The sequence below is a fragment of the Biomphalaria glabrata genome, chromosome 5 (genome assembly GCF_947242115.1).
Source record: "Biomphalaria glabrata chromosome 5, xgBioGlab47.1, whole genome shotgun sequence".
Taxonomy (NCBI): domain Eukaryota; kingdom Metazoa; phylum Mollusca; class Gastropoda; family Planorbidae; genus Biomphalaria; species Biomphalaria glabrata.
Window position 1 is genome coordinate 37,962,038 of NC_074715.1, and position 23,640 is coordinate 37,985,677.

General features: G+C 39.1%; 1 protein-coding gene across 10 annotated transcripts in view; it reads right to left on the reverse strand.

Annotated features, from left to right (window-relative positions):
* Nucleotides 1-23,640, reverse strand: part of LOC106059290 (inactive tyrosine-protein kinase transmembrane receptor ROR1-like) — a 348,350-nt gene that overhangs the window by 34,697 nt on the left and 290,013 nt on the right. For all 10 annotated transcript variants that reach the window (XM_013216882.2, XM_013216876.2, XM_013216872.2 and 7 more), the window contains one exon: nucleotides 5,731-5,920. In XM_013216882.2, coding sequence (XP_013072336.2) covers nucleotides 5,731-5,920 — 190 coding nt within the window. The remainder of the gene's footprint in view (nucleotides 1-5,730; nucleotides 5,921-23,640) is intronic.

Sequence of the window (23,640 nt, forward strand, 5' to 3'; positions counted from 1 at the left end):
AAACATTGCCAGAGTCATGACTTGATAATAGAAAACCTGAAACATCATTAGTTAATATCATCTTTAGACGTTGCTACGAAACCAGTTTGTAACTTTCAGCACCTAACTATGTTTTAAAATAAAAGAACTAGACGGTGCTTTAAGTACTGCATTTGCAAAGAAAACACAAAGGCGTGTCATGGTCTGAAGTACTATTTGTCTATTTGTTGCCGTAATAGAGGCAATGTAAACATTTGTTTAAAACAATGACTTCAATAATTTTCTAGAACCTCTATTTGAAGCTATAGTTTCACATGCTGGGGTCGCAAGATGAAGAGGCGTGAAAGCGTGTTTTCAATAGTGAGAAAAAAGGGGGGGGGGGGAAACAAGAGAAGTCTTACAGTAGTGTTACCATTATAAGAATCGCTGGACAGGCGTTACTATTTCATTATAAATCAATCCAGGTTTATAAAAGAGGAAATCTATTCTCTTCTTGGTTCCTTGTCCTCCAAGTTGACCCAGTGCACCGAGAGTAGACGTATCCTTTCACGTATTCCAATCAAGAAGAGGCTGCCAGAAGATCATGCACTTTTTTTTTTAGCCACAAGATAGACAAGATAAGATAATCCATCTCTAGGAAATTTCAGTGCATTATCCGAGTTTTGCATTTTTTGTTTCGGGAGTAAATTTTGCTATATTCACACGAGCTTGATATGACGCCTTGCATAAGTTAAATTTATATTTACAGATTGCCTTTGTCCAGATCTGAGACCAGGTAGAGAGGGCGGACCACAGAGGGCGGCTGATAGTCTGGGCAAGTAGTCTGTACGCGGTCAGCCGAGTTGGAATGGAGGCCACAATAAACGCCACAATAGATGTATTTTGTATCCAGATTTGGGCATTCGCTTGAGCGCGTGTTTCGCGTGAACAAGTGTGAGTATGTGCATGGGTTGGTGTGTGTGTGTGTGGGTGTGTAACTCAGTGTAACGTGCCTGGGTTGGTGTGTGTGTGTGGGTGTGTAGCACTGTGTAACGTGATGATTTGTTGACACAATAAAAGAATTCCTTTCCTAGTTCAGATTGATGCTTCATTCCAAACTGTATCGATATCTTCCAAGAGGTGCGTTAGATCATTTGTGTGTGTGTCAAATAAACAATAAAAAGTAGCTCAGACAAATGTATATAACAAGCCTTCAAATTCAACGTATTTGACAGGAACTAAATAACATAAACGCAAACTAAAGTTCTATGGCTATATTAAAAGGTCTTTTGGGCTCGCAAAGATCTTCATGGGACAATACCAGGGAAAAGAAGATGAGGAAGACAGAGGACGCGATGGGAAGACAACATAAAATAATGCCTTTGAAATAGGTTCTAAGGCAAAAGACAGAGTGGAATGGAGAAAGACGGTCGACTAATCTTGTGTGGTTCCCCAACCGTCCTACAGGCTCGGGGATAGGTGAAGGTGAAGTAATGCCATTAAAAATAAACGAAATTCTGAATAAAACAGAAAGAAGAAAATTACATTTATACATGTTATATAAAACTGATCTTGCCGTCGAAATGTCATCAAGCAGTAAATGACACATATTTATTTATCGTTTAGACCAAAAAGAACACAGGACTAAACTGGCAGGCGATTTCATTTGGAAGTACATTGTTTCATTTGATATTTTATTTGAAAATGTGCCAAATCTATTCACCTGAAACGTGTAGCCGTATAGTGCTCTACGTGTTGTTTGATTCTTTACTTTGCCAAACATATTCAATTCAACGATAAGGTTTAATAACTTGGGTGGGTGGGGGGAATTCATTTGAAAAGAAATTCAGTCTAATTTTATAGTTGATGAACTAATGGCTGACAGGAAAAATATTTATTGGGACCAGAGATTTCTCCCAAGTCTGCTAGACTTTTTCCCGCCTCCTGCCAAGGCACAATACGCGGATGTAGTTTATAATTTGTCAAAACAGAACCACGTGGGTATGTGCGGGGCGCTGCCACACAGAAGACTAGTGCAGGATGCCTTAAAATGTCCCCCCCCCCTTTTCTAACCCTCTCCTCATAGTCTGTAACATGTTTTTTTTCCCCCTCTATCTCGATTCTTTCCTACTGTGAGTAGTGCATGTGTACAAGGATCACCCGAGTGTGAGTGGTCTGATCAGCGTAGTGACGTCTAAAGATCATTGGCATAACGCAGACGAGTCTAAGGCGTTCTACCTTATTGGTTGCTTCAAGAGGCGGAGGCTTCATTGTATTGTTTTTGGATGGCCCACATGGAACTCAGGCAACATTGAGAGCGGGAGGGTAAGGAGGGCGGAGCCTAAACGGTCTTTTAAAAAATTGGAAAAAGTAATTGAAAGATAAAATGTCAATTACGTTACGTCACTACGTCACGTGATTATGCCTTGTGCTGTAGAAAGTAGATTAAGTTGATTTCATAAACGTTTTAGATTTTTTGTATAAAGTTCTCATTCCGAAGACATCACTTTGATGCTATAACTACTTCATAAAACGCCAATATAAAGATTCAATAAATAAGAAAAACATTTAAAAAACACTTTTTTTTTTTCAAAAAGACAGTATCTCCAATATACAATTTAAACAAAATAAATATTCACCGGAAATCGAACTCGTGATTTTGACAGTCTCGTACGTACGCTGCTATCCATTAGGCCAGCGGGCATTGTATGATGAAGTAATTATTTTTTTGGTACTTTCATTATATAGACATCTATATAGAACTAGATCTAGACTTCTGATTTAGAACTCTTGAGATCTAGTCTAGATCTACTTCTAGAACTGGAATCTAGATGTAATCTATACTAGATTTACGTAAAAATATAAGCAAAGCTTAGATAATCTTTCAATACTCTTTAAGCAACTTTAGATTTAATAAACAACTCAGTTATCGGTTCACTACGGCTGACTACGCCACGCCATGTTTTTTTTTAAACTCCAGATTAAAGCCAAATTAACATTTACTCATTTTATTTTGAATTAAAATGGTCAAACTAGAGTTTTCTCCGTGTGGCAAATGAGCTAGTAATTCTTTCTTCAGCAATAGGCATCAACTGTTACATTTCTAGAAAAATCGTTGGAGCCGTTTTTGAGATCAGCATTCAGGTTCTGCCCATCCATGAAGTTCTGACTTGAAGAGAGATATTGTGAAAATAAAATACTTGCTAAAGAAAAAAGAAATGGATTGTGCCGATAGTGGGATATATATCTGGGAACATGGTTCACAGTATCCTCCTTCTTCAGACTTAACCTGACTTGTCAACCTCCACAAAGAAGATAGGCGCGTGCTTCACAAACGTCTTGGGGACATAGCGAATAGGATCTCTCAAAACGTACCAAGTGACTAAAAGAAGAGCAGACTTAAACATTCGAAAAACATCAAGTTCGTAATTTGAGAAAAGCGCCTTTCCAAATAGACTGGGGCAACATAAACTGAATTATGGAAGGTGATAGTCACATATACACGCTTTGCCATTTAGACATCACGTGGCTGACAGCTTCCTGTTTCTAATTGATGACGTCATCATTTAAATATCCTCCATTAAAAATTACTTGTAGTCATAACAAATTAGAATTTATTTTTTTTGAGTCGTAGCCTAGCCTCTTTTTAGAATGGCAAAAAATGCACACTCAAAGATAATCATCGACATAGACATCCCCACATTGGAAACGCCTTTTTTTTTTCGGGGCTTCTCTGTAAACCATGGCATTGAGCCCCGAGGGTTTCCGAGGACGCCACATCGCCGCCTGGCTCGGGGGCTGTATTGAGCTTGTGGATAAACACATCTCGTGGGCCCATCTTACACCCAGCCCATTTAAGAAAGAGGTGGAGGGGGTTTGAACGCAAGTCGATAATGGGAAGATAATTCGGCTATCGTCACCAGCCAAGGGAAAATTCTCCATGCGAACACAAGACATTAACAGAGGGAATAGCCAATGAAATGACTTGAACAACCGTCTGAAAGGGGATCAAATGTCAATATTTTATTTAAATCAAGGTGTCTGGATATACATCCTTTAACCGTTAGCAGAAGTCACCGAGGTTTACATTGCAAATCAATCCATCTTATGACATTCTCTTAGCCAGAATAGCATTTATCAGGCCCCTGGGTTTTTTTTTTGTCAGACATCACACAGGCACGCACGCGCACACACATACACAAGAAATGGCAGCAATTTGTGAAAAGTAAGAAGAGGTGGAGCTATTGTTTATTGTGAAGAATTTTTTTGTTTTCGTTAGAGGAAGTTAAGAATTAAAACATTAACAACGACAGCAACACATTCATCTACGAGCAGCTGACGACTTTCTAGCAAGTTTCAAGGGGAGGAATTCTCGAGTATCACTGTAACGTTCTGTTATAAGACACACAGTGCTAGAACCATGTTCTGCCTGGAAGCCGAAGAAATTCCGACATACATGACAAGTGCACAGTCACCACACATTTCAAGGCCTCTGCGGCTTCATTAGGCCAATGCACAATGGGTAGGATATTCAAGAGGCCGGAGAGCACCACATCACGAGCCGGATAAGGCCCGCAGTCCGTAGTCTGGGTATCGCTGTGATACTGTATTATCAGTCGTCAACAATTTTTTTGTATAATGTAATGTCTAACAGAAAGTTACTGACTTTTAAGCAATGTGCGTTTGTGTGTGTGTGTATGTTGTTACTAAGATTGAGTTAGTAATAGGTAAGAAAAATCTGTTCTTCTTCTTCGTCATCGTTCTCATTGTTATGTTGGAGTGTTCATATGACTAGACCAATACATGAGATGAACTGCGCAGTGGTTTCCAAATCAGGGAGCTCTCCATATAGTTTTCTTTCTATTGGGGTGATTTGGGGCCAATGTCTTATACGGGCCTCTTGGTAGAGAGAGCAGTTTTGGAGGACGTGGTCGGCATTTTCTGGTGATACTCCACATGGGCAGATTTCACTGGTTCCAATTGTGAGCTTCCGGAACATGTGTTGTCGCATTCTGTTGTGTCCGGTCCTGAGTCGAAAGATTAGACGTTGGTCTTGTCGGGATAGTTTATAGTAAGCGTCATCTGTTAAAATTGTACCCTAAAAAAAACGAAAATCTACCTAAAGAGAGATATGAGAAGAGAAAGCTGGGTTAGGTGACAGGTGACACGTTTCCTTTTTGGAGGTGGGGAAGCAAGTGGGTTTACCTGATTTGGGGTGGAGGGGGGGGGACAGATGACACTTGGAGAAATAGTTTGAAATTAATTCTGGGCAAGAAAGCGACGCTCAATCAAAGCTTCACCAACTTACACCCCACCCCCAACCTGTTTTTTCTTCTCCGCCTCTCAGCGTTTTAATTAGGAGGATATCAGTGTTGGGTACTGGTGTCCTCATGAGTAAATCATGTCAGTGTCATAGGAGAAAAACAGGTTTACGTGGAATAAGGCGGCCTTTGACTTTCCCACAGCTCCCGTCAACAAACCGATTACTGTGTATTCTATTTTGAGTTTCAAGGGGGGAAATTAAAGTTTTTGTGATTCTCAGATTTAAAATGAGAAATGTAAATGTATTTTATAATGGAAAATATAATTGCATTTGGGGCTGGGGGGGGGGGGGGTGAAGATGCAATTCAAAACTGATATTTAACATGTCTCATCTCTAGATGATTTATTTAATATTAATATTTTTTTTTTTTTAAGTTAATTTTGAATGAGAAATTTAACAGTGAAAGTTTTGACACAAAGACTTTCCTTTTGCACTTCCGGTCAACTTACCTTGACCCATAGCTCTCCCTAAGGATGGTAAATCTCTTGCTGTCAGTAAAGTTGGCCAGGGAGACGTTATTCCGGAACCAGTAGTAGTTGGGAGTGGGGTTGCCTGTGATATCACAGGTCATCCTGATATCTTGACCTCGGTACTTGGTCAAGTTCTTCATTTCAAAATTCAGGTTTAAGGAGGCATCACCTGTTTGAAAGAAGAGGATATTGATTTATTTCATGAGCATAACAAATACAGCAATGACACAAATCGAATCAGCTAAGATGCCTTTAGTTTAGTCAGGCTCACAAAATACTTTGCTTCTGGCTGAGATACCTGATTAGCTACGGCAAATTACTCTTTTTTTTTTTTATATCGGTGACATTGTCGTTGGGTTGTAGCTAATCCAATAAACCTTAATAAGGGTATAAAATCATTTGATACTAAACTCTTGGATAAAGCTTATATTTTACAAACTAAACTTAACTAATAGTCACATGTACCGGTATACAGTTTTCAAAGTCGCTCTGTGTCTGGTCTCAAACTTCAACTCAACTCTCAACATTTGTATTCTAAAATTTACATACACTTTCCAGCTCCCATCACATCTTAATAAAATAACTATAAATACTTTTCACCTTGTGAATGCAAATATCTAAATAAATTTACCTTTGCACACCTCATTTATAAGCTCTCGAATCGCAAGGCCAGGTAATTTGTTAATTATTTGAGTCTGACCATCGCTTCTGTTTTGTGCCACATGACCTCGTTCCCTCTCAACCAAAACATTTAGGGCTCTGAGAACAGCCAGGAGGTCTTAGGAGGGAGGAGGGAGTAAGAAATAGAGAGTATATATTACCTTAATGTTTCCAGAGGCACCAAGACGGCATATTGAGACGATTGCTATGCCATAACTCCCCCCTCCGACCCTTCCCATTTGACATTTCCCTTAACGAGTCAGTACGACAAGACATCGTTCTAGCCCCCAAATATCGTTACCTTTGATAGCTGCCACGTGAGCTTCAGTTGAGGGCCATGTCTAGAGACAAAGAGAAGTAGACAAAAGAAAGGAAGAGAAAGGGGGGGGGGGAGGGGATTTCAATTCTAAACAAAACTGGCCCTCTGATCCTCCAGGTGTCAGTGTCACCTTTAAAATAGTTTAATGAGGTGGCTCAAAGCGTATCGAAAGAATCTTCCACAATTTCTGACTGCCAATTAAGTTTACAATTGTACGTTCGCTAAAATATTATTTACAGACAAATACGTGTATGAATATTGAAAAGTAGCGCGGTGGTCCCCTCTATTTGAAACATGCGCATACATTGATAGAACATGCACAGCAAAAAAAATAATAAAAAATGTATGCTTCGTCCGTGTATGTATCAATAAACCATTGTTTGTTTGTTTGTTGTTTTGTTTCATAAGTTTGGGACGTTCCCAAACCTACTGCAAGACGGCATAGGGCAGGATTCCAACTTGGGACAATGGTTACGACAGTCTGAAGCGCATACAGCTCGACCACGCAGCCATCACTTGCTGTTGTATTCCGTCATCTTACAAGACCTAATGCACCAGTTCCTACTATCCTGCAAGATGTGCGCCATAAACTACACCCACTGCACCAAATTTTTCCAAATCCAAAGTTCCCAGAACCTTACATGTCGTCCAATGAAATCTGAGGTTAACCTAGCCTTATCGTTAGGCATTAAACGAAGTTGTCAGTTTGGCTTTTTTTTTTTCTTTCTTTTTTTTTTCCACCTCCCCGCCCTGCAGATTTTCTTCCCTGTTGTAAGACGGCAGATAATGTGCAAAAAATCTGGCATAACGAATCCGAAGCAGGGAGGTAGCTCTAGGTTGTGCCTTGGTTGTTGATATCCAAAAGTAATAGAAATAAATCGAGACCGGGAAAAAGTTCTGGAGAGCCAAATTGGATGATTAATTGTATTGTCATCTCTGGCAGCCATGCCAGATTTTCTACCTGATGATAGTTGGTTTTATCAATTGATTGTGGCGATTGGGGCGGGGTAGAGGGTGCTGTGAGAAATGCAGATGGTGCAGATGGTGCAGAAGTGGTGGCTGAGGGTGGAAATCTAAGTCAACCACGACTTATCAACGCAGCTCGCGACAAACTTAAATACAAATATTTGAAGTACTTTGAATCTCTAATATACCTTTGTCTAAGTGTGCGTGTGTGTGTATCGGTTTGTGTATATGCAACTGGCAAAATATCGAAATCCAGGCATTCTATATATAGCATTATATAAGAAAAACGATGCCTATTACAATATGTTCAGACACAATCAGGGGGCGAACTGGGTGTTTAGGTTATGATGAGGATGTCTACAACATCCAATTCTAGGTCTACATGTCGTCACATATGATTGACATCGAATTCAAGGTCTACCTGTCCTAATGTCAACCATGTAAAATTTGACTTTTCAATAGATTGATGAATTTTAAAAAATGTTTTTGCTTGTGGAAATTAGATGTCATAACCAATCATCATTTGAAAGGTCATTCACAGAAATCATAGCGAGAAAGATAGATAGATAGAGAGAGAGATAGATAGATAGATAGATAGATAGATAGACAGACACTAATCCTTTCAATTTTTAGGTTGCATTATTTAAGCCAAAACTATTAGGGTTACTTCAACCACACGAGAGAAATACAAATATTTCTTTTAGATAAAAAAAAAATCACCAATAATCTCTTCGATAAAACAGCTGATCGATATTTTATATCGTAGGTTTTTGAAAGTCAGGACGCATTGAAATTGAAACCCATTTCCTTCTGCTATAGGTTTAAGAGCTAGACAAAACAAGCAAGCAACAATGAAACAGCAGTTAGGGTTATTCTTGTTTACAGAAATTTTGAACCCCCTAAAACCTCCCCCCCAAAAAAAAAAACAAAAACAAACAAACCCAAAAAACAAATTGCCAAAATAAAAAATTGAACAAAGAGATAATTTGAAACCGCTGGCGGTCCGTTTGTCAAAGTTTTGGAAAAATAAACTAAACATTCTTATTCGAAATATTTCCTAATAACATTTCTGTTGCTAAAATGTGCCAACACTAGACGTGTAGACAAGTTAACTAGATCTAGAACATTCTCGTTTACAAAGTTGTGTAGATCTAGAACATTCTCGTTCACAAAGTTGTGTAGATCTAGAACATTCTCGTTCACAAAGTTGTGTAGATCTAGAACATTCTCGTTCACAAAGTTGTGTAGATCTAGAACATTCTCGTTCACAAAGTTGTGTAGATCTAGAACATTCTCGTTCACAAAGTTGTGTAGATCTAGAATCGAGAGCTTTGTGTTTCAGAAAATTGAACGGAAACATTCCACAAACTGCATGTCGAGTGTCAAGTTACAGCAACAAAAAAAAATCATTCATTAATCTGAGTGTCAAGGCGCATGTGATCCCTTTCTGGCAGTCTGAACGTCATTCCCTGGCAATCTGAAGGTCACGTGTCTATTAACAATTTATTAAGACACTAAATGGAAAATTATTTCGAACTAGAAAAAGAGGGGGGAGGGTCTGTAACAAACTCAATTTACCTGGCTAATATCTCCTCAGTTTTCTAGCACCCGCTCAGTCAAGAAGCAACTCGCCACACAGAGGATATAACATGTCGGATAATCCCAGTTAAACCCAGTTAAACCCAACCAAAACTGAATGCCCTCATTGCTGTATTAAGTCCCTTAATTATATTTGAACATCAATTTGATAAAATTGTTGATACACACGAAAACTAACGTGAAATATCATTGCGCTGTTTGATAGTGTAGTCCATAGTGTTTTCTATATTGACTCCATAGTGTACTTTATATCACAGACACTGTAAAAACCTTTTGCGTATTTATGGAGTAGATTTATACTGATACATAACATTAGAAGGCTATAGAATGAGTAGAATGCATTATAACTCAATGATTAGCAGCACGTTTAAAACTATTATGTAGATGTAACTGATATAAGCTAAAGGTCGAGTACACGTACAGAAAATACATAGATCAGATCTAGCTATCTATATATTTATTTTACTATTCTGACAAAGATATATATATATATATTTAAAAAATCGCCCCCCATGTGACGTCTGTTTTCATTTAATGCAACATTTCCAGGCACTTCGAGATTGCAAGGTCACTGCAAGGGGAGGTGATAAATCGACATGCTAAAATCTCCAGGGCCTGAAAGTTGTCTTTCTTACCTCCAACCCCCTTCCCGCGATGGCTAACAATTTCCGGCAAGGTGAATTACTCTGTGGGCAAAGGAAGGTCAATCTCGATTTGCACCCTTTAAATTCTCATTAAACTGGGCGTCTGTTGGCTAGACAGCGCATCCAGTGCCAGGTCCAGAAGAAAGGAGCATCGAAAGGCAGACGGTGGAAGTAGGTTTTACGACCTGGTTAGTGCTCTTTCCAAATAGTCTTTGTGTTGTGTGCAATCTTAAACTCTTCTCGTCTGCTTGATTATTTAAGGATCTAGATCTAAAAGCAGACGACAAAGCGTTTCGCTCCACTGATGAAGTTGTTTAAGATCTTTTAAAATCAAACGTGGCAGTGGGGCACAAAATTAATACGTCATATTGCTCAAACAAAGGGTGAAGGGGGAGGGTGGTGTCGGTCTTGAACCCCAGTAACGAGAGACAATACCCAAGTGTCAGTCTCACGACTAGACAAAGCAATTTCCTTTCAATCGGTTCACTGAAAAAAAAATTTACACGCATGCCAAAAGAAATCCCTTTTTGGAAAATTATAATCCCCAGAATTCTTTAGAACGTGTGAATAATTTTTATATGGTGTGTGTGTGTGTGTACACAAGTCAGCGGCAAGTATAGGCGGCACAGTGATGTACAGTGCAGGCTATTTCTCTCAAGTATATTGAAATATAAATGTACACCTCAAATAAAAGATATCTGTTAAGATAAGATACATTATTTAGTCTGTTAATATCACTAATATAATTCAAAGTCAGACTGATGCGCTCCCTGGTCATGGCCACATTCTTACATGCTTTGCGAATCATAGACGCTGACTGTAGAACTTGAGAGAAGGATCCTATCATTCAATTGAGATGCTACTGAAAGATCCTAGGTATCACATACTGAGACCGCATCCCAAACGATGACATTAGAAAAGGATTAATTCAGCGATTGGGCCCCACCATGATCTGCTAATTACTTTCAAACAATGCAAACTTAAACTCTATGACCAAATAAGGTCCTCAGGGCTTGCAAAGACCTTCCTTCAGGAGACAGCAGAAGGAAAAAGAAGAAGAGGCAGACAAAGAAAGCGATGGGAAGACAACATAAAATAATGGACGGGCCTGTCATTGAAAGAGTTTCTTTCCAAGGCTAGAAGAATAGAATGACTGTCAACAGATCTTGTGTGGTGCCCGAAAGGTCCAACGGACTAGAATGAAGATAGGTTAAGATGGTATCTTTAATACTATCTGATGTTGTTTGTTTTCTTTAACAGTCTTGTTCCCAGTACTTGTCCTCCTCTCCCCCCCCCACCGTCCCCACACCCCCTCCACTACAACAACAACCACTTGTTTACCCTTTCAACCAATCATTTCAGACGTGCATTCCAGCTCCAGGTAAACAGCTTTGGATAGTTAGGATTTCTTAAATGTTTCCAGATACAAAGGATCATTGAAGTCAAAGAAAAATATGTATTTACTTGAGCGAAGAACTCTGGTTAAACTCTGGTTAAACTCTGGTTAAAGTCTGGTTAAACTCTGATTAAACTCTAGTTAAACTCTGGTTAAAATCTGGTTAAACTCAAATTAAACTCTGATTAAAGCCTGGTTAAAGGATTTTAAGGTGCAACAGACTAGTTTTGATTTTGTCTGTAAGGACTTATTGAGTTGATTGCTTAAAATGAATCGAATCTCGTTATACCTTCCTCTCTCTCTTTCGTACACTCTCCTTTCTCTCACATCATACTCTTCCTATCTTTGTCTCTCTCTTTCTCTCTCTCTCTCTCTCTCTCTTTATATATATATTTCTATATATAAATCTTCTCTCAATGTTCTCTCTCTCTCTCTCAAAACTTTTTTTCTCTCTCTCTCTTCCCCTATCCCATCAAGTTTCTTTCTCTCTTTTTTCCTTACTCTTTTCTCTCTCTTTCAACTATCTGTCTCTCTTCAGAATGTTAGGACTAGCTTCCGTTGGAGATGAGGGCCTTGTTCCCCGCTCTGTTTACTTTTACATTGACACCCCCAACATGTTACGTTATGATGCATGTGTCATCATTTTCTTTTTTAATTTTCACGCTGTATCTGATAAACAGTGGTTCTCACACAAAGTTGTAACTTCCCAGGCAAACATGCACACTGCACGTGTGAGCTGGTCAACTGAGGTTGCATCGTTTCATTCAGTAGATTTATACGCACTTCCGCCGAGATCACTTCCAAAACGAGACCAGTAAAGCTGCAAAGAGAACACACACACACACACACACACTAGTGGAACTAGTGTCTATAAACAGAATGTTTATTTCTGTGTAGTTTCTATAACGATGGCAACTATCTGAAAGTGTTTTCTTTGACTTGCTTTGTTTGACCTATGGACATGAGACATGTTCAAATATCATCGGGATGGGGAATCCAGGGTCTTACAGAAAGTTGTTTTGTTTCTTGAACGATAAATCAATTTAAAACTAAATTTGAAACTTTTAAAAATAAAGAAATAATAGTAATCCCAGGTCATAGTCATTGCAGTGTGAGGACCTCTCTAGTCTTCACTCCTGAGTCTGACACATCTGGTAGATTTTCATATCAATTCCTGTTGTTTATAATAACTGAGACATACGAGTAAATAAACATGTCGACTACCAGGTGAAGGAGAGACTGGGGGGTGGTCAGGTGGAGTTGATGGTCAGAGGAGTACTAGAGGGAAGGCGAATGGGGGGGGGAGGGAGGAAGTTCTAAAGTGAATGAAAGTCAGAGCTGGAAGATAAGAGATTTATTGAACGGTAGAGAATTGCAGGAGTGTAAAGGTAGAGAGAAGGAGGGGGGAGAAAGAGAGAGAGAAGGAGAGGAAGAGGGAGGGAGAGAGAGCAAGCAGGAGGAGATGGAAGGGGGAAGTTTTAAAAAATTAATCAGATTGAGAGAAAAAAAAGTGATTTAAAATGGCGCTCGCAATAAGGAATGATGAATGATAGACAGAAGTCGGGAACGAGGCACATAATGTTGGATAAATAAAGACAGAGGTAAATTGTTGGCTAAATAACTTGAAGAGGAGTTCTCTTTTATTGGATATATAGAGATAGATAGATAGATAGATAGATAGATAGATAGATAGATAGATAGATAGATAGATAGATAGATAGATAGATACAGGGGCTTAGCTAGGAAATTTCCATCATTTGGGGGCCCCGGGGCCTTGACCTCTTTGGGGACCCTGCATTTTGCGCAATATTTAATATTTTATGTACAAAACACTCATTTAGGAGCCTCTCTCAACCGGGAGTGGGGTGATTTTCAAATTTCCCCCCTCCTCGTCCCTCTCTAGCTACGCCACTGGATAGATAGATAGATAGATAGAGAGAGAGATAGGGAATTCTTATTACTCTCTCTATAAAGCTCCTACCATACTCGACGTATACAGCTATTGTTTATTTTACTTTAAATACATTTCTTTGATTGAAACAATAAACACATGATTTCCTCTTCAAGTAATTGATTACCCAATGATATAAAAAAAATACAAGCATTTTAAGAAGGTCTAGATTCATTTAATTTCCATTGGATTACTTTATTAGAAAATGTTGGCGTATTAGTGGTTAATTTCTCCTGGCAGAGTAGTGCGACCTTGCTTTTATTTTGTTATGAAGTCAGTGATGTAAATTTCGTTGTGTAAAGTCTCGTTTTATTCTGGATCTATCAAATTTCACGAGATTTTATTGAACTCTTTGATTTCATTTCCAATGCTTTGAACTCTCTGCAATCAGACGGAACTAGAAGTTGTGCAATGCCATAAGAGTCAAGAATGATACAGATTGCACATCAATATGACATCTGAAGACATTTTAGGTTCTTTAAATAAGAAAAAAAATCACATGTATTGTAAATATCCATTGACCTTGTCTTTTAACCTTTAAATCATCTTCAGTCTAATATGGAAACGTAAGCAACCAAATGTTGGGGGGGGGGGGGGGTTAGTTGAGGTATCGAGATGTATTAGCCTTGCCTCTTAAACGGGGACAGCAACAATATCTTTTGAGAATCATCTTGTCTACATTAAGAAAATTAGTCTGAGGAGTTAGGCAGATAGTTGCTCATAATCTCGCGATTTAGAATCGTGTTAGTGGACGTGACTTATGGACACAACATGGAACCAAGACCAAATATTAGTCTCGAAGTTGCTGAAGACAGATAGTGAGCTTCAGTCACGGCATGTGATAGTGGGGCGCCCGTCAGCCCTCTCCCCCACCCCTTTCAACACACACACACACACACACTTAAGTTTTTCCTTATTCTAGCACCAACTGTTCGAGAAATGCTAACATTAAACAAATCTTTTTAGTGGTTTGGTTCCTGATACTCTCTCCCTCTTTAACACTCTCTCTCTATATATCTCCGTCTCTCTTTCTCTCTAACACTTTCTCTTTCTCTTTTACTCTCTCTCTCTCTATTTCTTTGTCTCTACATCTCCCCCCCCCCCCCCATTCTCTTAATCCTTACATGTATCTAAAATATTTCCTGCTTTAAAAAAATCAATATATTTTACTTCGAAACATCCCGAGAATCTTGAAACTAAATATCTTGTACTTTAGTTCTTTAATAATAACCTCAATGTTATTAATCTTAAAAGTCCATCATCTGACCGCCACCACTGTCCTTGTAGACTGAACTCTTTGCCGGGACACTGTGACCTCATTGGCCAATTGGTTCTATTACAAACTTTATTCAGTGACCAATTTAGGCTTGCGTATTTTCTACCTTTAATTTAGAAAGTCCAAAATTCATTTTTAGCTATTTCTATTTATTACGTTTTAAAAAAAAACAACTCTTAAATCGACACAAGGTCAAAGGGCAGAGGTCATCGTACTAAAAAATACAATTATAGAAATGATAGAATACATGAGATACATATCTTTTGTGTATTTGAAGCAGACGAAGAAGAATAAGAGGAGAGAGAGAGAGAGAGAGAGAGACTGAGAGACTGTGAGAGACACTTACATGTATACACGAGCTCGCTCTTTCTCCTACTAAAGTAATGTTTTCAACTGTCCAGAATTACTGCAACAGTTTAAAGCGAAGAATGCAGAAAGAGAAAGAGAGTGTACGATAGAGGGAGACAACAATTCTACACAATAACAATAACTCTTGAATGCGAGAGTGAAGCCGTAAGTACTCACGTCGGGGTTAGCTTCTCCTGCCCTCTGCCCTATCGGATTTCATTATCATCAAAACCAGTGAATGCAATCTCAGAAACCAGTAGGGGGGCTCTGCGGTGGCCTCCCCCATTATTACCCTTCCTGCCCATCAACGTCCCCCCCCCCTCTCTCTCCTACTCATTCACAGGCTTTAGGCTAACATGGCAGTGGGTGTACGCCAGCGATGAACTCTCGCAGAAGATGACAAAAGAAGGTCGGTAAAGAAGAAAACCCATTTCCCGCCAATTTTGTTTTTCTTGTACATATAAATAAACAATGATTTATTTCTGTAGCTTATTATTTGATCGGAATGTTTTGACTATGTTAGCCAGATTTTTCTCAAACCCAAAGCCGGGGATTCATTATGGCAGAGTAATGATAACTCTTATTTGAGAAACAGTTATGTGATAGTTATCCACCTTTGCCAATAGGTTGACACTAGCTTGCAATAATTTATCATTAATAATTTAGCACCCACAAATCACCGCCACCAACTATTCAACGCCAACAAATCATCACCAACTGTTCGTTGCAGATAAATTAATTGATTATTTTTATTTAATTTTTTTTTAAATTATCATTTATATCTGTGACTGTGGATTCAGTGGCATATTTACTGGGCTAGCTAACTAACGTGGATATAACTCAAATAAAGCAATGCAATTTTTTCAAAAAATGTGAAAATATGCAAATATGTGAAATCATTCAGTAATCATCATTTTTTTTTAAGGCAGACTACCAAAATAATTACTACTTTTTCAACATAAATGCCAGTAAGCAATCATAGAAATGAAGAGATGGACCAAACTGCATTAATGATTTTCTTGAGAAATTCAAAATTTTCTACATTCTAGGACTAAGGTGGAGTTTATTTGTTTTGGTGTCCAAATGTCAAGAGAAATGATTTCAATAGAGATCGAATGAAAATACACAACTCTCCACAGTTAAGTAAATAAAACAATTTTCTTATTCAATAGTTTGTGTCCTTCCTGTTTGAATAGATGCATCATTGACTCGAGCTTACGAACGCAGCGTCACCTAAATCAGGGGCTTAAGATATTACAGATAATATCAATCACTTTAAAGATGGTTATGAAAGACGTGCATAAATAGTTCACAGTAATCTTATCTCTCCCTCCTTTTTTCTTCTTTACCTCATTCTCTTAATAAAACATTTCGTATCACCCTCTGCCTCGCTTATCATTGAGACATTGCACGCTCATAACGAGGCCAGCACGAACCAAGAGCTTAATTGTGGACTTGACCCTTGACAAAGTTATCATTTTCTCACTAACTTCCAATCTTAACGCCAAACATTTTTATTTTTGAAAGCTTACGAGGACAGGTGGAAGGGGCGTCTCGAATTCTTAAAAAGTTCTACCTGGGAATTAGGAGTTGGAAAGCTGTCCTCCCCTTTACCCCGCCCCTGGGAAGACTTCGCGGGTAAATATATGACCAGAAAGAGACAAGCTCATCATAAACATGGAGAAGACATGAAGGCAGCAAGACACTCTGATGTATCTCCACCCCGTATCACCTCGTATCATACACCTTTTTTTTTACCCACTTAGGAAAACCTAACCCGGCCTTCAACTAAAGCACCGGAAATGGCAACACGGAAATTCGAGCATCATGGACGTAAATTTCCAGCCGAACTATTCTCATGGTGGCGTATTCTCAGATTTCGGTTTTCCATGACAATGACTACAATAAACATAGCAAAGTGTTATGGGCAGGGGGTAGTTACATGGAGACACTTTGAGAATCATTACATTTATAACCCGAGTAGGAAGAGCCTGGCCAATGCAGGAAGAGCCAGGTCAATGCAACGGACAATCGTAATTAAAAACACACAAAAAAAGAAAGCTTACAGAGAGTTTCTGATACACACTTTATTGTTGTGTCAACATCTTAAATTGTAAACATTGCCGGGGTCTAAAAAATGAGTTAAGTAGAAGCAAAGGGAGGAGAGTGACCAGACCAATTGAACACTAAGAAAAAAACAACTGTTGAAGTCCTCAAGATAAATGGTATCAGAGAACATCACAAAGTCAGCCACTGTTCGCCGCCTCTGACGAGGTCTCCTCATGTCACGTCGATATAAGACCTCTGACTTCAACACTTGTCACCACATTAGGTCTTAGGACTTGTGAGGATTAGGGAACAAAAGGCACCATGGGATTGGACGATCTCAGACTAACGATTTCCAACAGTCAGGCTTGATATGGTTTTACTTCTTACACCCCCCTCTCTCCCGTCCACGAGTGATATCTTTACAATGCCTTTTAATCTCACTAGACAAAGTAAAACAAAAATCTGTTATCTTGTTCCCTCTCCCCCCCTTCCCTTTCTGTTTAGCCTCGTTTCCAGTGCTAAAACTATACATGGTTTTGATGCAGTCCCTCCCTTCCTATCTAACTTACAACGAAGACATTGTTTTCTGAAATAGTCCCCCCCCCCCACCCCCCCAATTATTCACATGAAAAAGGGAAGGAAAAAAAAAAGGTCATTTATTAACAAAGGGAGCTAAGCAACAAATGCCAAGTCGCAGACGTGAGGTGCTTATCAAAAAATGACAGGAAAATAAAAGGCAATAATATTACTAACATGTAGTGCTAGTATCCAACCCCACTATTTTTTTTTTGTCTGGCTTAACAAACAAAAAAAAAAACATTTATAAAAAAATTAATAAAATGTAACATAACCTTTTTTTTTTTCTTGAGGAGTTATTTCCTGGCTTTATTCTGTACCCGACATACCTTTGTCCCCAAGTAAATCTCTCCCTCTCCCGTTTATTTATTTATCTTTTTAAAAAATAGATATATCTATTTTTTAAAACCTACGACTTTGAATCAACGTTTCTCAAACATAAGTAAACATATCCCTTGAATGAAGAGTCATAGTGGGAATTTTTTTTTTTGTCTTTGACTGTTTTCTTGGGGTACTAGAAACCTATGTGGCTTGTGACAGAGAAAGCATAAAGGCAAACATTTTATTGTCTGTGTGTCTAGAAATGTGTGTGGTATGAGGGAAATGTGGTAAGTGGACAAAGGAACGTCAAAGAATAAAATTTGAGAAGCAGTGCTCATGATGCATTATGTCCAGGTTAGAGAAGCAGTGCTCATGATGCATTATGTCCAGGTTAGAGAAGCAGTGCTTTTGATGCGTTATGTCCAGGTTAGAGAAGCAGTGCTTTTGATGCGTTATGTCCAGGTAAGAGAAGCAGTGCTCATGATGCATTATGTCCAGGTTAGAGAAGCAGTGCTTTTGATGCGTTATGTCCAGGTTAGAGAAGCAGTGCTCTTGATGCGTTATTAGTGTCCAAAGTTCTATAATCTCCTTTCATACAAAATTGAGAACGAAGATCTAGTAGCTCTATACAACATTTTTTTTAAAGCTTATATCAACTCACTGTGTCTGTCTGTCTGTCTGGTACCGGTTACAAATCTGGTACACAATATTTCTGCCACAGATCATTTGAAACGTTACACATTTATTCATTGTCGAAGACAAGACATTAATCAATTTAAAGACATTAATCAATTTAAAGACATGAATCAATTTAAAGACATGAATCAATTTAAACAAATTAAACAATTAGTAAATTAATTATAGGTAAATAATTTATGTTCTTTCATAACGAAAGGGGGAGATGAGTCTTGCAAAAGCGAGAAAGTTGGCAGTAGTTGTGTGGTTGTTTCCCTTTTGTAAGCTTTGTCTTTAAAAAGATTTTAAAAAATATTTTGCTTGTTATGTAAAAGAAACTTTCATTTTGACCCGACTATGAGCAAGTTTCACTAAAGTCTTTTCACTCACTTCGCTTTGTGAAGGATGAGGAGCAGAGCTGCTAAAAGACAAAGTAAGAGTCAATCCGTATTCTCAAGGCGTCTTGCTAGCTTTCATTGCTAGTGAGTAATTTGTGTTGCGCATATCCCTCGTTTGAGAACTATTGTTCCCCCAGTATCCGCTAATTATCGTCCTTGTCACACAAGGCGACCATTACATTTACATGCACAATGAGGTACTCATCATTTCCGCCACACTAAGTTGTCTCCCGCCCCCCCCCCCTCCACCATGGACTGTTATCTATGCTGCAATCTTGCCTGGTAACTCACACTTGACCACAGGAGGGCCGGGCTCTTTTCCCCCCAAGGGAGGCGCACAAAAAGATGAGTTCATTCATTACTCGCGTGATTTAATTTCGTAACTTCTAACACAGGCATGCAAATCTGCATCGATTTTAAAGTGGACATTTGGGAGCCATCGGTCAAGGGAGACAATGCGAGTGCCGCTAAGTGCAAAGTGAATTGTAAGACAAGCCGTATTTGTTTGAACAGTAGACGACAGAACGCTTGCTCTATAGTGGAGAACTCTTTCCTAGAATGGCAACATTAAAAACCGTACCAATCGCAATAGAGAAATTTTTTTCCTCTTCTTCTAGTTCAACTAGCAGGTTTAGTTCCTCATGGGAAGTTTGGCATTCAACTTGCTTTTTATAATATACTGCCATTGCTCTTATCTTATCAGTCTCTGACGTTTCTTTAGAGTTGAAGATTATTACGTCCTAGCATACATCTCCTGCAGGAAGACCGGGTCGGGAGTGGGCAGGATTTGAACACGGGACTATCGTGAAGATAGTCTGAAGGGCATACCAGACGACCAAGGCACCTTCGTTCTCAACATGAATTTAAAGTCACTGACAGTAAATCGGTAAAAAACAACAACAATGTCGCGAGTTTTTTAAAAACACAATAAGAAAAAGTGAAACAATTATAAAGGTGAAATAATCCCATGTGAAAATGTAGTCTGGCAATTTAGTTCCGAAACAAATCATCGGAAACATATTTTAGAAATAGGTAAAGAATTGTGATTGCACAAACGTTATAGCAACGATGCATGGAGACTTGTTTGTTCCCTCGAGACGAGTAAAATATTCTAGCGGGCCACGAGCAGTTAAGAGTGCCACAGTTTGCCCACCTCTGATCTAGGTTATTAGGTTTCTTTCCTCTCCCTACCCCCACTGTTTGTGTTCCAAGAAAAGCACGTGTGAATGTTGATCAAATGTAAAGGACGCAAGGCAACAAGTATCAGCAGTTAATGCCCTTGGCGACCATAAAAACGAAACGTACTCTTGACTATTAGCCGTAAGGGAGGGAGGGGGCGAAATGTATGGGAGTTATCCCAACGGATGCTGGCGTCTCTCGCCACATCAAAGCGACCGTTTGCTGGGTTAATAGAGGATATCAAACCGGTGCTCTGTCACGCTGAATTAGCCTACTGGAGTTTATTGATTTATGCCGGAATTCGCCGGCTCCAAGTCCATTGGTAAGACAAAGATCACGGTGAGGGTGAATCTTCATTAGTGGAATGTACTATTTAGTTCCTGCATGCAAACAAACTGGTGGTGCTCTGTGATCTGAGAGATGAGCTCATTAAGTCCTGCAGTGGGAACATTGGACCCGAAACGCTGATTTCTATTTAACTTTCATTCACATCATACAAGTGTTGTTGTTTTTTTGAGGGTTGAGGGTGGGGGAGGGCGGTTTAGCGTGATATTCATCTGCTCGAGATTAACCTTTTAACAACCTTTTCATGGATACGTCGTTTTCTTCAGTACATTTCCTTATGAGTGTTGCATTCCAAAATGTCGATTGTATCCAACGCCTAGATCAAGTGAGCCTGGTTTATAAACGATGTGTCTGCTACCTCTATACTATTGGGGGTTTCAAAAATGTGCGCTAATGTTGAATAAGATCTAAATCAAACAGCAACATTTAGATTACCAATACTTAAAGAAAAAAAAACTTTACTTATTAAGCTTCTGAGTGTGTACAATATTTACTCAAAAATAATAAATTAATAAAAATAAAAATAAAACTGATTTATTATTAAAACACACATTTATACAAATCTTTTAATTATACCAAAAATCAATCGTTTGCATTGAAAGCCGATCCGGTAGACTGAAGGTCTACTTTTTTACCTTTACCTATCCCTTAGTCTGTTGGACCGTTGGGGCACCATGCAAGATTTGTTGTCCGTCTTTCTCCATTCCTATCTTTTGCCTTAGATATACCCTCTTTCAATGGCAGGCCCGTTTATTCTTTTATTTTGTCTTCCCACCGCTTTCTCTGTCTGCCTCTTCTTCTTTTTACTGGTGCTGTTCCCTAAAGGAAGGTCTTAGAGAGCCCCGAAGACCTTGGTATATGGCCATTGATAGCTTGCGTTTTTTTACGATAGTAAGCAGGTCATCGGGGGGTCCAATCGCTGTTACAACCCTACCACAGCAGAGGTCTACATCTTTAAATACATGTTTATTTCTAGATGCATTATCTAGAGCCTGAAAACAACTTCATGCAACGCTCTTTCGAAATGGTGAGGAAGCCAAACTTGTCATCTCCACTTCAATATCTAGCTCTTCGGACCCTTAGACACCAAGACCTAACTCAGCTTTATTTATTACGCCGTCTTTCGCCATGTTTTCCCCCGGACCGTCTTGTACATTGGCGCACTGGTCTTAAGTCATCAGCGGGTCTTTTCTTCTTGACCGATAAGGGGCAGATAATGTTGGTACGGTGCTAGGCAAACATCTATCTATGGGCTGATAATTCGGTCTACGACTATCTGTTTATTATGAGTCATGACCCGTGTCTGGGCCAGACTGGAAGATTTATGGCTCATTGCGCGCCAGACTTGGTGTGAGTGTGTGTATGCGTGGGCGGTAGGCTGAGCTCCCTGGTGTACAGGATGGTGTAAGTAGTGAGCAAATATGGTAGTTAAATATGGTAGCTTTTGTTGTTGTGTTTGGAAGATGGTCTTCTAAAGGTGGTGTTTTGTTTACGATGGCTTTCATCATCATAACATTACCATTAAAAAACTCCGCAAAAATACTTCAGGTGATATAAGTATTGAGTAATCTAGAATCGAGTGTACTATGATCTAGTAAACATTAATGGCCAACCACTAAAAATTGTTGATCACTTTTGCTATCTCGACTCCATTATGTTCAACAATACTCTACTGGATAAAGACATTAACAACAGAACAGCCAAGGCAATGTGCATCATGTCACGGTTGCAGAAAAGAGTGTGGGAGAACATATTGCTGACTTACAATACTAAAGCCTTAGTCTACCGGACCTGTGTGTTGAGCACCTTGCTATACGGAACTTAAACATGGTCAAACTACTCATGACAGGAAAAAAGTTGAATGTCTTCCACCTCCAATACCTATGGCGGATCTTTAAAATAAGGTGGCAAGATAAAATAACTAAATGAAGAAGTGCTACGAAGAGCAGGGTGCCAGGACATCCGCTATGTTATCAGCAGCAGTCGCCTTGGCTTGCTTGGCCATTTTCATAGAATGCCAGTGGGTCGACTTCTACAAGACATTCTGTATGGCGATCTAATAGAAGGCAGGAGAGCCGCTGGTCGCCCACTTTTATGGTATACGGATGTATGCAAACGTGACATGAGCTCTTCAAAATCGACACTAGCAGCTGGGAAGAGGTGGCACTGGATAGATCCACATGGAGAGCGAGCATAAAGGAAGGGTCTCGGATTGCAGATGCCATACACAACATATGCAGAAAGAATGGTGAAAATGCAAAGGCGCCTGGTGATTACATATGCCCAACATGTGACCGCAGCTGTGTATCAAGGATTGGCCTCTTTAGTCACACAAGAAGCTGCAAAGGGAAAAGATCGTCTCTCGAGACGTTAAATGCCACAGAACATGATCTAGTATCGAGTGTACTATGGCGAATTATCGAGTACTATGATCTAGTATCGATTGTACTATAATCTAAGTATATTGTGTACTGTGCTATTAAAATAGTTCATCCAACCATTTTATACGCTAATTATGGATATGACTGGTGGCTGAGTGTTAAAACAGTTGGCGTCCAAACCGAGTGGTCTCAGTTCAAATCTAGGCGAAGAGTATGATTTTGAATTTTGAGATTTTTAGGACGTCCCTGAGTTCAACCAACTCTAATGGGTAGCTGACATTAGTTAGAGAAATAAAGACCGTTGGTCGTTGTACTGGTCACAGGATAGGCTCGTTAACTGTGGGCCATAGAAACAGATGCTCTTTACATCATCTGCTCTATATATCAGACAGTCTGAATAATATATTGTGCTACCGCATTCTTATTACTGTTCCAAAATTGATAGTGTCATACATAAATAGTGAACTATCTTGTGGTAATCATTTTTATATTTTTAATAACCAATAAAGGGATAATTAAAACTAGAACTAATTAATTTATTTTGTTAAGGAAATTTCTCAACGAGCTGAGCAGCACAAACATAGAGCCTAGCTCAACTTCCTTGATACGCTTTTTGTTCACTGATTTTTTTTTTTCTGTTTCTTTTCCAAACAATGAAGTGCTGCGGTTATTTCCCTGAAATTTACACCGGAAGTTGCTCGATAATGGAGATTGCTGTTAAATTACGAGTTTCGTCCCTTTTCGAATCTCATTAAAGCAGACTCAACTGTACGAAAACACAAGTGATCCAGAGGATTTGCTTTAAA